Source organism: Rattus norvegicus, chromosome 3 (genome assembly GCF_021556685.1).
Source record: "Rattus norvegicus strain SHRSP/BbbUtx chromosome 3, alternate assembly SHRSP_T2T, whole genome shotgun sequence".
Classification (NCBI taxonomy): domain Eukaryota; kingdom Metazoa; phylum Chordata; class Mammalia; order Rodentia; family Muridae; genus Rattus; species Rattus norvegicus.
The window spans coordinates 46,589,523-46,602,207 of NC_141536.1; the positions used below are offsets into that span (position 1 = coordinate 46,589,523).

Sequence of the window (12,685 nt, forward strand, 5' to 3'; positions counted from 1 at the left end):
CAATTCTAAATGTTTTTTGTTGTGGTGGTGGTGGTGCTGGTGTTGATGGTAGTAATGGGGATTAAATCCAGTGTCTTTCCCACCAGTAAGGCACTCTACCATTGACTTGCAGCTCAAGCCCCCCAGAGTCCAGCTTTCCACCCAAAGTGTGAAGAAAAGAATGTAGTCCACATCATCATAATACTCCTTAGTCTAGTTTGCTTCTGTTCATCACGTCCTCTGCGATGGCAGAAGTGTTGAGACAATGTTGGCACTGGTCTGGGTCTTTGTGAACAAATGAACAAGACCACCATTTATCCCAACTGCATTACTAAGAGCATTGATTTATTCTTCTTGAGGATCATGCAGGATGAGGGCACATAGTGGGGACAATGAGGCTCCAGGCCATGAGTGGTCAAGTTGTGCAGCCAATCCAGGAGTAGCAGGAGAGTTAAGTTAACCTGGGCAACCGTAATCATTGTTCGGCTTTTCAATGTCTTGGAATCGAACATCCCTTTTGTAATGTTGAATACTCATAACTTGATTTGGCTTAGTGGCAGGAGTAATAATTGGTGTAGCCCTTGAAAAAGAGCCATAATTTATGTCTACTCAGTGACTCTAGGTATGTGTCCAAATAGTTTCATACTTTTTATCTCTATCATTTTTCTATTTGTATGCCTTTAAGTTATTTGTCTTTTGCTAACATTTTAAGATGGATATTTTGAACTTCCAGGTTGTGGTTTTTAATTTTTATAATCATAACCAGCTTTAGCCTACGGTCTGGGCACACTTTACTGAATTTTTATTGACGTAGATTCTAGTTTTCTGTGTAATTATTTCTTTCTCACACACTGAATGCTGTCTCAAGTGATCCAGGGGTTTCACAGCAGTGAACTTCTCAGTCACCCTCACTCCTCTGGGTCTTCATTGCCACAAACTTTTTTACATATTTTACCAAACCTATTAATCACAGACATTATCTTCACTATGGGCAATTATTTTGAAGATGTATAAAGACAAGGGAGAATGATTTCAATTCATTCATATACAGACTAGTTTGGATCTCTTTCATTCCTAGGTGTTCTATAATTTCACAGCATGTAGTTCTCCTTTCATTGGAAAAATTTATAGTTTCTTATAGTCTGCTCATGACAAATCATGTCATTTCCTTTCTGTCCTTATTTGAAATGCAGTTTAATAATAAGTTCCCATGGTGACAGATACTCTTTTTTTTTTCCTCCAGCAATTTAGAGATCCTTTCCTATTGTCTTGTTGATCCCATTGCATACAATAGATCTGTCAATTTTATTCTTTTCTTAATGTTGTATATAATGTCTTCGTTTTCCTTTTTCTACCTTTGAAAATTTCACTTTATGGCTAGTTTTTGGCAGATTGATAATATGTCTTGTTCTCACTTTGTCTGATATTCATTGAATTTTTTTCGAACCCGTCTTCCGGTTTTCCTCAGTCGTGAAGGAAAAATGAAGCCATGGCATTTCTGAACACTTCTCCACCCACCTCCTTCGCATTTGGGGCTCCACCTTGCTGCTTCGGCTTGCTCTTCTACTTGAGGATTCCTACCTTGCTTTTGTCAAGTGCTTGGCCTCACCTGCCAGCCAAGTGCTTTTCTGTGAGGTTCACATGCCTTTATCTGTTCTCCGCCTTGTTAATGGTCATCATAACCATAATTATTTTTTGAATTGATATTGCACGGTGCTGGACTTTTTCTTTCTTTAAAAACATTAGACTGCCCTTTCTTTTTGCTTGTTTTGTTGTGTGAGTCTCCTCTCCCTCTCTCCCTCTCTTCCTCCCTCCCTCCTTCCCTGTCCCCCATGTGTTTTATTACTATATTAATGTGTGTGCATGTGTATGCACATGGACACTTGTCATACAGGCACATGTGGAGCCTGTAGGGTGGCATCAGACAAAAAGATACTTTTCTCAGTCACTTATTTATCCAGCCTACTTTTTTGAGCCAAGGTCTGTCGCTGAACTGTGGGCAGCCTTGGCAGCAAGCACTTATGATCCCCTGTCTCCATTCTCAGTGACTGGTTAGAGACACTTGTCACCATGTCTAGACTTTTTATGTGGTTGTTGGACATTAAAGAGAAAATCAGGTCTTCAGGCTTGTGCAGCCATTACTGTACCCACTGAGCAATCTTCATATTCCAGATTTCTACACTATTTTCCCCTTAAAAATCAAATTTAAGTGTGTTTATGGATGGCATAGAGAAACAATTTATATATATTTACAGGGCATCATTTAACATTTTGATAATGCATGTGTTGAAATGTTTTCTATTTCCTCGAACATTTATCATTTCCGTGTGGTAAAAACATCATAATCCTTTAAAGAGTTACTATGTAAAGTCCTATTAGGTGCAGTAACACACCAGAATTTCTTATTCCTATTCTACCATAACTTATTAGCCGTGTATCAGTCTATTCCTAGCCTTCTCCTACACTTTTCCTTTTCTTGTTGTTACCACCAATATGTGTGTACCACATTTTTTTTAATCTATCCATGAGTAGCTCAGAAGTTATTTCCATTTCTTAACTATTATCAACCATGCTCAAGTAAAGACAGAGGATATAGAGATATCTTTTTGACTGATTTTATTTTATTTCCCTTGTATATAAACTCAGTTAATGAAGTTGCTATATCATCATGCTTTATTTTTCCATAATAGCTATATAATGTGTGTTTCTACCGTCAGTATACAAGGGTTTTTTCTTGTTAGCATTTATTTTTGATATTTTCGAATATAGATATTCTTACTAGGATGGAATGAGTTCTAGTTTCAATGGTTCTGTGGGGATTAGCGATGCTGAACACTTCCCTGTATTTTGGATGTTTGTATGTCCGCTTTTGATAAATGTCCATTTGAGCCGATTCCTTTAAAATTGTGTTGACTTCTGTTTATGAGAACTCAGAGTTCCTTCTGTATTCTGGAGAGCAAATCCTTGTCAGCTGTGTAGTTTGTAGAACTTTCCTCCTGCTTTGTAGACCACCTCTTTACTCGATTGTTTTGCTGCTCAGAGGCTTTTTAATTTGTTTTAAACCCGGGTGTCTAATTTGTCTTCGTTTCCTGAGCTTTGTCTATGGCCTAATCCTTTTTCCAAGTTAGATACTGTTCTCGTATTCTTTCGGATAGATGGCTGGAAGAGGACACTGATTTTGTGCTGGGTAAGTGCTCTACTGCTGAGCTGTGTCTCTAGCCCAAAGATCAAGTTTGAGGCTTGCTTCTGAAGCTTTGTTAGGACCATGCTCATTCCGGTTCTAAGGATATAATTTACTAATGTTTCTATGGCACATCTCGATCTACTCTGCCGGTTTGAATTTTAATGTCTCGTTTACCTGTGTGAGCTCTGAAAATAGCCCACCTTGTGCTTTCGTGGCCCTTTACTGGGCCTGAGAGGTTTTGCTCCATGTGTTTGTGTCTTAGAAGAGACCAGGATGTTCAAGAGCTGCCTCTTTTTTCCCTTTCTCTTCAATTTCCATATTGTAGATTTCAACGTCTTAGCCTCCATGACTTCTGGTCTTCCTTCCTGAGCTCAGTGTGACTGCCGTCGTTTCTTAGGGGTTTCTCCCCTCAATGTTCATCCTGCACAGGGTCTCCAGATAGGAAGCACAGAGGCATCCTGGTTTCGTTCGTTTCTCTCTCACAGATCATAATTCTCTGCTTGCTTCTCAGTTTCTGAAAACAAGGACTTTATCCATTCTGCTTAGGTTTCTTTTTGTTTGAAAGAAGTTTCAGACTCCAATTCCTCCATCATGTCTAGGCGTAGAACTTCAGTGACCGATATACTGAACACAAGAATTTCTTCCAAGTTCATTGTCAAGAAGGCTTGAGATGGAGGACACTCACTTATAATTTACTAGGTTTTTAAAACCTCAAATGCAAGCATGGTATTTCCGAGCATTTAACAACTTAAAGTTATCTATAACTTAAAAATGTAGATATAAATGCACGGACACACCCATATTCATATTTGTTCAATGTTCCTTCATTTTCTAATTATACACACTATTAAAATAAATTCTCCTATCTCTGTTTTACGTGCATAATCAGCAATTCAGTGGAAAAAAAAGCAGCTTTAAAACTATCTATAGATGTTCCAGTTATTTTTATTTACTGAGAATTTTTAACAGGCTCTTATCACATGATATTTTGCATTAAATTTTTGGTTTTGAATTTTAATTTTATGTTGAAGCTAGACCCCTCTCTAGTTATAAGTCTTTCTTAGTATGTAAGTATTGTAAACAATAAAAAGCAATTAACCTTTGCATATCAGTAACAAATATGTCATTATACCTGATGGATAAGCCAATTTTGTGTTGTTATTTTTGTGCTTCAAGTCTTAATTTTACCCTAATTAATGACATCATGGATAATTAGAGAACTCACAAACAACACCTCAGAGCCTTTTCTGTGTGATACCTAGCTTTGCCCATCCCATTTTGATTTAGGCTTATAAAAATGAGTCTTCTATTCAAATTCATGATGTAAATGGGAAGTGAGTTGACTATTTCTCTGTCCTATTTGAATATAATTTTCTCTTAAAAGATTAAATTTATCTGTAGAAATCTCATAGTCTTTTTTACAGGATCTGTCAAGATAGCCTAGGGTTTTATTGTTTAAAAGAATGAAAAGCTAGAAAGTATGCAAGAAAAGAGCAGGAGAAGACAGGAGGGAAATTATAGAGCAGGTAAAGGGGGACAAAGAAAAATAAAAAGATGGGGGTTGAGCAAGAGAAACACAACTTCTCTGACATTGGACATGTGTGTAGGTTAAGTAATACCTGACATTTGTTTCTAATAAAATGATTCACGAAATAACTATCACAGTGCTGAGGATTTCTAGTGAACAGGAAAAAAGATCATATGTTTTGTAAGTACTTTGAATTCATTTTTTAAATATACATACTCCTTTCTTTAAAAAATATATATTCACATTTATTTTACAGACACTTTTAATCAAGAACAGATACCTTTTCATAGTCTTGTTTGATAATAGTGGAAATAATATCTTTAACTTCTGTGAAATATATTTGGATGGATTTTTGGGTGCTTTTGTTGAGTTTGTGTGTATGTGTATATACATATATACACATACATGTGTATATATGTATATATATGTGTGTATATGTATATATATGTGTGTGTATATATATGTATATATGTGTATATATATATACATATATATATATGAAGGCCAGAAGTTGATATTTGATATTTACCTCAATCAATCACTTTTCGTCACATATATTCCACATATAAACTATATATCTCTATATTCTAATATATATTATTCCAATATATATTTCTTATTCATTTTTATGTTTTAATTTTGAGCATGTATGCAACTGTGCATGTGTATATTTGTGTGTGTGTGCAATTTAATGACTTACAGCTTAGAATGGTGTCAGAAGAAAAAGCAATTTAAAATCATTAAGAGGAAAATTGAAGGTGTAATGGTAATAGTCTTACACGTATGAGAGGGATATGTGCATGTGTGCATGTAAAGACCAAAGAGGGGTGATTTGTAGGTGTCAGTGTTCCCCTTCCATCATGTGGATCTGGAAATTTAACTTGGTTTGTCAGGTTTCATCTGCTGCGCCTTCTCACTGGCCCTTCCCCTATGTTTTTTGTGTCTTACACTGAATCTGGAGCTCAACAAACCCTCTTACTGGCCAGAAATTCATAAGGGTCTTTCCGTCTCTGTTCTCCTAGTACCGGGGTTACGCATGTATCCTGCTTCACCTGGCTGCTCTGTGGGTGCTGCAAACCTGATAAGCTTGCAAAGCAACACCTTTACTGACAAAGCCATCTTTCCACCCCTCTGTTGCTAAAATTACAGATTAAAAGTGCCTTGATGTGTATTTCTATGTTAATAGGCTGCAACCCCACTGCCTTCTGCATGCAGAGCCAAGAGTAGGACGGAATTGGAAGGTTTTGAAAACTGCATTTTCTCATGAAAATGTTGTTGAAATAAAATATTTTAGGCAGAGTAGATTACTAAGAGAACTCCCTTAAGTTTCATAAATAGGCCTTAACTAGGCACATTTCATTAATTAATATGGTGCTACATGAAAATCAATCGCCAAGACCTACTTTCAACTTTGTGTTCTACCCAGGGCCAAGGTTCCTTTGAAGTTGTTATTGTTTTCTGTTCTCATCTAGGATATCGTTAGGGCTTTACATGGTAATTGCAAAAATATTATTAAGTCAACTTCATCTTACTGCAAAGTATTTTATCCTAAGTAAAATACAAAATAAATTATGCTCCTTGTATAAAGATACTACAGGGTATAATATAATGACTTAGAGATTAGAATGATATCAGAAGAAAGGCAATTTAAAATCAATGAGAGGGGAAATTAAAGGTATAATCGTAATGGCTTTACATATATGAGAAGGATTTATGTGTAGCGGTCTATCTATTTTCTGAACTAACTTAATCATGTCTTATAATGGAAAATAGCTATTAGTAATAAATGACAATCACTTTTATATAACAATGGGTGAACTGTAAGTTTTAGCCCCTCAAGCTAAAGATATACCCCATTCTAGTTTTATATCCAAGATATTACAGGGTATAGAAAAAAATACTATTGATTGTAGAGAAAGGTGGCTTCTGTACTTACATTTCAGAATTATTCAACCAACTATGAACAAAAAATACTTTCAAAATTTATGTCTGTATTGTACATGTCCAAACATTTTTCTCATTCTCCCTCATGCGACTTATGTAGCATTTATGTCATGTTAGGAAATATATACCATCTAGAAGTGATTTAGTATACACATGAAGATATTTTTGCATTAAAGGCATTTTTGTGATACTATTTTTAAAAATATTTTTCAAATTTTATTTATTGTTATGCTTACATGTGAGTATCAGTTTGCACTGAGTTCATGTCTTGTATTCTCAGAGGTCATGTGAGCAGAGGGCATCTGGTTGGATCCAGAGTTGTAGGAGGTTGTGGGTGTTAGACAGAACATGGTCCCTATGTCAGAGTAGCAAGTGTTCTTCACCACTCAGACATATCTAGAGACCTCAATGTAATGTTATTTTATATTAAGGACTTAAGGATGGTATTTGGGTTCAAACAACATTGGAAGACCTTAGAACTAACCCTGGTTTCACCAAGTGATGAATTTATTTTATATTGATATTAAAGTTAGTTCCAAGAGAAGAACAGTTAAAGATTTTTTATCCCATGGAAAAAATCATCCTTTATAAAATACAGTATCCACATGTGTAATCCCCCTATTTCTACAGTTTCCATAATTTCGCTACATTCTCTATGTTCTAGAAATACCAATTTTGTGCTATTATTTTATCCTAACAGATAGCAAAAGAGAAATCTACTTACAGCCAATCAACATGACACAAATGGAAAAGATTTTCTCCGAATTGGTGTTAGGAGACACATTTCCAAATCCTACACTGGTTAGACTGCTGAAGGTAAAGTAAAGTGCCGTGACGTATTTGTCTTTAATGGACGGTCCAGAACTCGAGTCACTGTCATTGTAACGTTTCCCAATTTGTGTTCCTAAGGAATCCAACCATCCAATTTTGTCAGTCAGATAGGGCCTCTCTACATTCCCAATCGCATACCAGATGCAAGCCAGCCAGTGGGCAATCAGGGCAAATATGCACATCAAGAGCATTAGAACAGCGGCACCATATTCTGAGTATCGGTCCAGTTTCCTGGCTACACGCACAAGACGCAGGAGACGTGCAGTCTTCAAAAGACCAATTAGTGTTGTTGTCTGTGGAAACAAACATGAACGGTCAGAAACAGTTGCAAGCAGTCCAAAACGAAAGGCAGAATCGTTAACAGAAAACGGGAGTACGACCTCAGACTGGAATCAAGTCTGAAGTTTAGTTTTGAGCCCATTTTAAAAACATGTGGTTCATTAATCCAGTGTCTTGGCATAAAAGATCCATGGAAAGAAAAATCTGTCTTCCCAAGATCTAGGAAAGTGACTTCCACGTGGTATGAACTTCTAACATGCTTCTTCTTCAAACAATGTCCAGGGAATTTTTTGTGTCTACCAAGCACCACACCCCTCATATACAATGCTGAAGGGAAGTACTCTTCAGCAAAGACAGTTATTTATAGAAAAGAGATCTCTAATGAAGAGATACAAAGTCTGCTACTTTTTTGGGAAGAGACAGAGAAATGAGACCTTGGTAGTAGCAACCGCATGGTATTGGGTATTTGCTGAACTTGAAAAACACCCGAATGATGTGAATGAGTCAGTCTAGCTCCTTCTTATAACTATGGGAACTCTTATTGGATGGTCGCATGCACGAATTATAGTCTCTATTTAAATAAAATTTTCTTTTTTCTTACTGGGTGAGTCAAATTCGTAAGTCATTTCTTGGTATCCTGGTATCATAATTGCATTTCGGAGTATGGTATGTATTAACTAAATGCATGATGGTTACTGACCAGGTATTTAATGATAGGATACTTCTGCCTAATAACAGGATATTTCCCTGGCTCTTAGGAATTGAAATCTGATAAGTACAAATTACAAGTTCATTTCTTATGTTTCCTAAATAGTGTCAACTCTAAGTACTATATAGTTCACAGAGCATATAATTATTCCATAGTTACATGGTGTTTACCAGTCAATTATTAACTCATTTTTATCTCTTCACTACGGTGTTTATTCTACAAAGTACATCCAAATGTGTTAAGAATGTTAATGTTTTAATTGAAGAAATAGCACATGGAGTAAGTACACCCCCATAGCTATGAATATTCTAGTGAAAAAAATTACTAAGTATACAGGAAAACTTTTTATGGAAACATGAAGTAGTCTCTCTTTCCTTTTGCTGTACTCTATCAGGCACATGCAAAGGAAAATCCTTCAGTCTCCCTTGAGATCATTTCCGCACTACTGGAACCTTCCAAAAGGGGGAGGAAGGGGTTTGCATAGCTTGGACGGACTTATCCTAACTGGATTATAGTTTTGTTTGTCTTGGTTGTGGGAAAGATAAATTATTATTTTTCACAGTGGAATGCAGAAATCAGTTTTTCCTTCTTCACACACTTGAAGGCCTATGTACCTTCAATGGATTCCAGAATTTAAGGTAGCATCGCATGGTTCACTGGAAATAAAGTAAATGTCCCTATTTTGCATCACCAATGTTTTACTTTGGTCATTATATAAGAGATTTTGAATAGGAAGACTTAGGACTAAGTTATAATATGCCATGTAGTACAGGTGATTCCTTAATTTCAAGCTACAGTTAGTCAATAGAGAGAAATATGATGTCTGCATGGTAGACCAATAGCGGAAATATCCAATAAGTGGTAGCTCTTTATATCTCTATTAAGTATCTATTTACATTTCTGTTTCTACTAATAGGAATTTTATGCTGTAATAGTGTGACAACGAAGCTTCCACACTTTCCAAATACATGCCACTGACATCGGCATCTCCAGTGGAGCCTTGCAACTCAGGACAGACAGCTCCCTCAGAAAATGACTGGTTCTTTCACAGACAAGGACTTCACTCAAGTACATGGTTACCAGGTTCTTACAGCAGGAGTCACCTTTTGTTTAAAAGTCTCATCACTTTCGCACAGTTCAGACTCTTGAGTTTATTTCTTTTCCTAATACAACTGCCAATTTACCCAAGTTTCAGAACCAGAGCTGTGTAAAGTTTATTGTGAAAATACCAAAATTCTTATTTGGTTTTAGAATAAAAGGGCTTCAGAATAATTGAAATATCATGCAGATTCATCGAATAGTAGGTTAAATCAAGTAAAATTCTTTGCAATACATGCACAGTTTTCATAAGGGGCTGTGAAGCAGTAGAGTAATAGTGACATTATCAAAAAAATTAAAAATCTGCTGTGCATGCTACACACAAGTGTATGAAGCACCTAAACCTCCTAAAATTTATCCTCTATTAATTAACAATGAAAATTTTATATGACACTAAGGTTTTCAAAGAATATAAATCAGTATAACTTACATGATCACACACAAATGGCATACAGTCTGGGGAGAAGACGTTTAGGAAGTGTGATGTGATAAAGCTTTACCCTCCTTCACATTTCCCAGACATGATAATTACAGTAATAATAAGAGGAAGGAGGGGCAGAAGGAGGTAAAGGAGAACAAAGAGCAGGAGAGAAAGAAGGGGGGATGGAAGGAAGAGAAGCAGAATGGGAGGGGGAGGGGAGATTAGGGAGCAGTTGTAGCTCATTGTGAGAAGCTGTTGAGTGAACAATGACTTCCACAGTCATTCACAGCCTTGTAACATTTTTGCATGCATGGCTACATAGCTACAGTGTACCATCGTTGTGGGCCTCATTTCTATTGCAATGCTGAAACTCAACTGAGTCTGCTTTGCTAGGGACCCTTGTGTATTCTGCTACACTGTCTTGTCTGTGATTGTAGAATGAAGGTAACTGATAGTATCAAATTTCTGGGCCCATAGACCTGGATATTTTGCATCCCTTCTTGATGAATAACTCTTGGCAAACATTTTTTAAAAAATAATATGAGCTCAACAGTTCCTAAAATGTGATTATTTTTATAAATATGGCAATAAAATAAAGAAGTGTGTTCTTCCACGGTTGTTGAAGAGAGGGACTTTGATAATCTTACCTATGATAAGGTACCTATAGTAAGGAAGACACGAGAGATTCTATAATATCAAATTTCATCTTATACTCTGCTATCTAGAACTATGCTCATTTTTTTATGTTTGAAAGGTAGTTCAAATTTTTCTAGACTGTCATAGTAAAGAAACTTTACTTATACAAGATTTTTCATTTTAAATGCCTGCTTGATCCTTTTTTTATTTTAAAGACTTTTCTCCACAAATACAATTATTTATATTACGTAGATGATGAGTACAATCCAATTATAATGTTTTAAACATATCTATTATTTATTGAAGGTCCTAATTCCCTTCTGATATTGGTGGTTGTTAGGCTACTTCATTAAATAAATGACTTTTTTGATTAAACATGCAACTATACCTGTGGAAATATGTTTATCACAGACTAGACTAAAAATGACTACATTAATTTTACTTTAGGAATATTATATAATAGATCAGTCAATACCCCTGTTCAATGTTGTAAACCATTGTGAAAGACTAAAATTAGATAATTCTCATCAGGATTGACAACTCTCTACTCAAGAATAAATCTATCTAGAGCTAAATTGCAAAAGAAGCCTTACCATTAAGAAAAGACTGTATGTGAAAATTTTAAAAATCTACCTTATTTTGTGAGTATATACAGGAAGCTTGTATTAAAAATATTTAGTATATTTAGTAAATGTTGTTTAGATTTAGTGTTCAGGTAAGTTATGGTAATCATTCTTTAAGAAAAGAAACAAACACATGTTCTTTTAGGTTTTGTCAAAGGGATTACAGAGTCAGCCATCATTGAAACATTCATTTCTTTCCACTTCCTAAGGACAAAGGGGTATAACAGGGAGACAGTAACATTTGCAAGTATAAATTTCATGATTCCACATTCAATTTTGTTGCTTTAAATTTTATTCCAGGTAATTACCATTCAAGTGTATACTTTACACACCATTCAATGAATTCCTTAAACAATGCAATTCTATGATATCATGGTCTAGTTTCTGATTCTTCCCTTCAGCTTGTCTAATATTTTTCAACATGTCTTAGGTCAGATTTATTAATACTCTCAAAGATCCATATCTGGATATGCACAGAACCTTGAGGAATTATCTAACTTATTTCTTTATTCATATCAGATATCTTAATTGCCTCTATGTGTTCCAAAGCAATGATTCTACAGTGTTACTGGAGAATTCCTTTCAATTTTAACAGTCTTAATATTTGGTAGACTTACTCTGCTTCATAGTAAATGTTCTATCATACTCTAATATTGTATCTCTTTCTAATTCATTGCAGTAACATAGAAATGGGCCATCAAATGACTGCAAGTTTTAACAGACAAATAAAACATTGCATAGAGAAGAATGAATGCTATATCATTTTAATTGAAATTTGTGTTTTTACTCAAGGAAAAATTGCATTTTATACCATCTACATCATTTCATAGTCAATCACATACAAATGATATATAAATGATCAACATAAAAACAATTTTTCAATTGGACATTTTATACTTATATCACATGTCATGCCAGAGAGTTGAAAGCATGATTAAAACTTCAAATGAAAGGCCAAGGTAAATTTTTGTAAAATTTCCAGACTATCTAAAGACAGAGAAGCAGTTATGTCATTTTTGAAATGAATATGTATGTATATTTTGAAGCTATAATGTTATTTCAAGTAGAATATGAATATCTCACTTGTATAATAAAGTCAGATAATTAATGACATCTATCATAAAGATCACTAGATACTTAGAATTTCTACAGAAGGCTGCTAATGCTTTCTGTGTATTTACTCCTCAGTTCATCTGTCAAAATAATGAGTGAATCTTTTGTGTGTATATGTGTGTGTGTGTGTGTGTGTGTGTGCATGTGTGTGTGCAGAAATTGAATGTTACTATTAGAATTTTGCTGCAAAGAGTCCTTAGTTATCTTGTTTCCAAAGCCTTTCTTGCATGCATTCAGAATTCATTTAAAAAAAAGTCACAAAAGCATGAATCAGAAGTCAACAAAGCAAGTAACTGAAAACTAGAATTTCAATTTTCTGGGAAAGAATAATAATAATAAT

At 35.2% G+C, this 12,685-nt stretch overlaps 1 protein-coding gene across 1 annotated transcript in view; it reads right to left on the reverse strand.

Moving 5' to 3' along the window:
* Kcnh7 (potassium voltage-gated channel subfamily H member 7) overlaps positions 1-12,685 on the reverse strand; it is a 479,251-nt gene that overhangs the window by 69,822 nt on the left and 396,744 nt on the right. Inside the window, 1 exon segment of the mRNA NM_131912.1 lies at positions 7,360-7,759. Within this exon segment, the coding sequence (NP_571987.1) occupies positions 7,360-7,759 (400 nt within the window).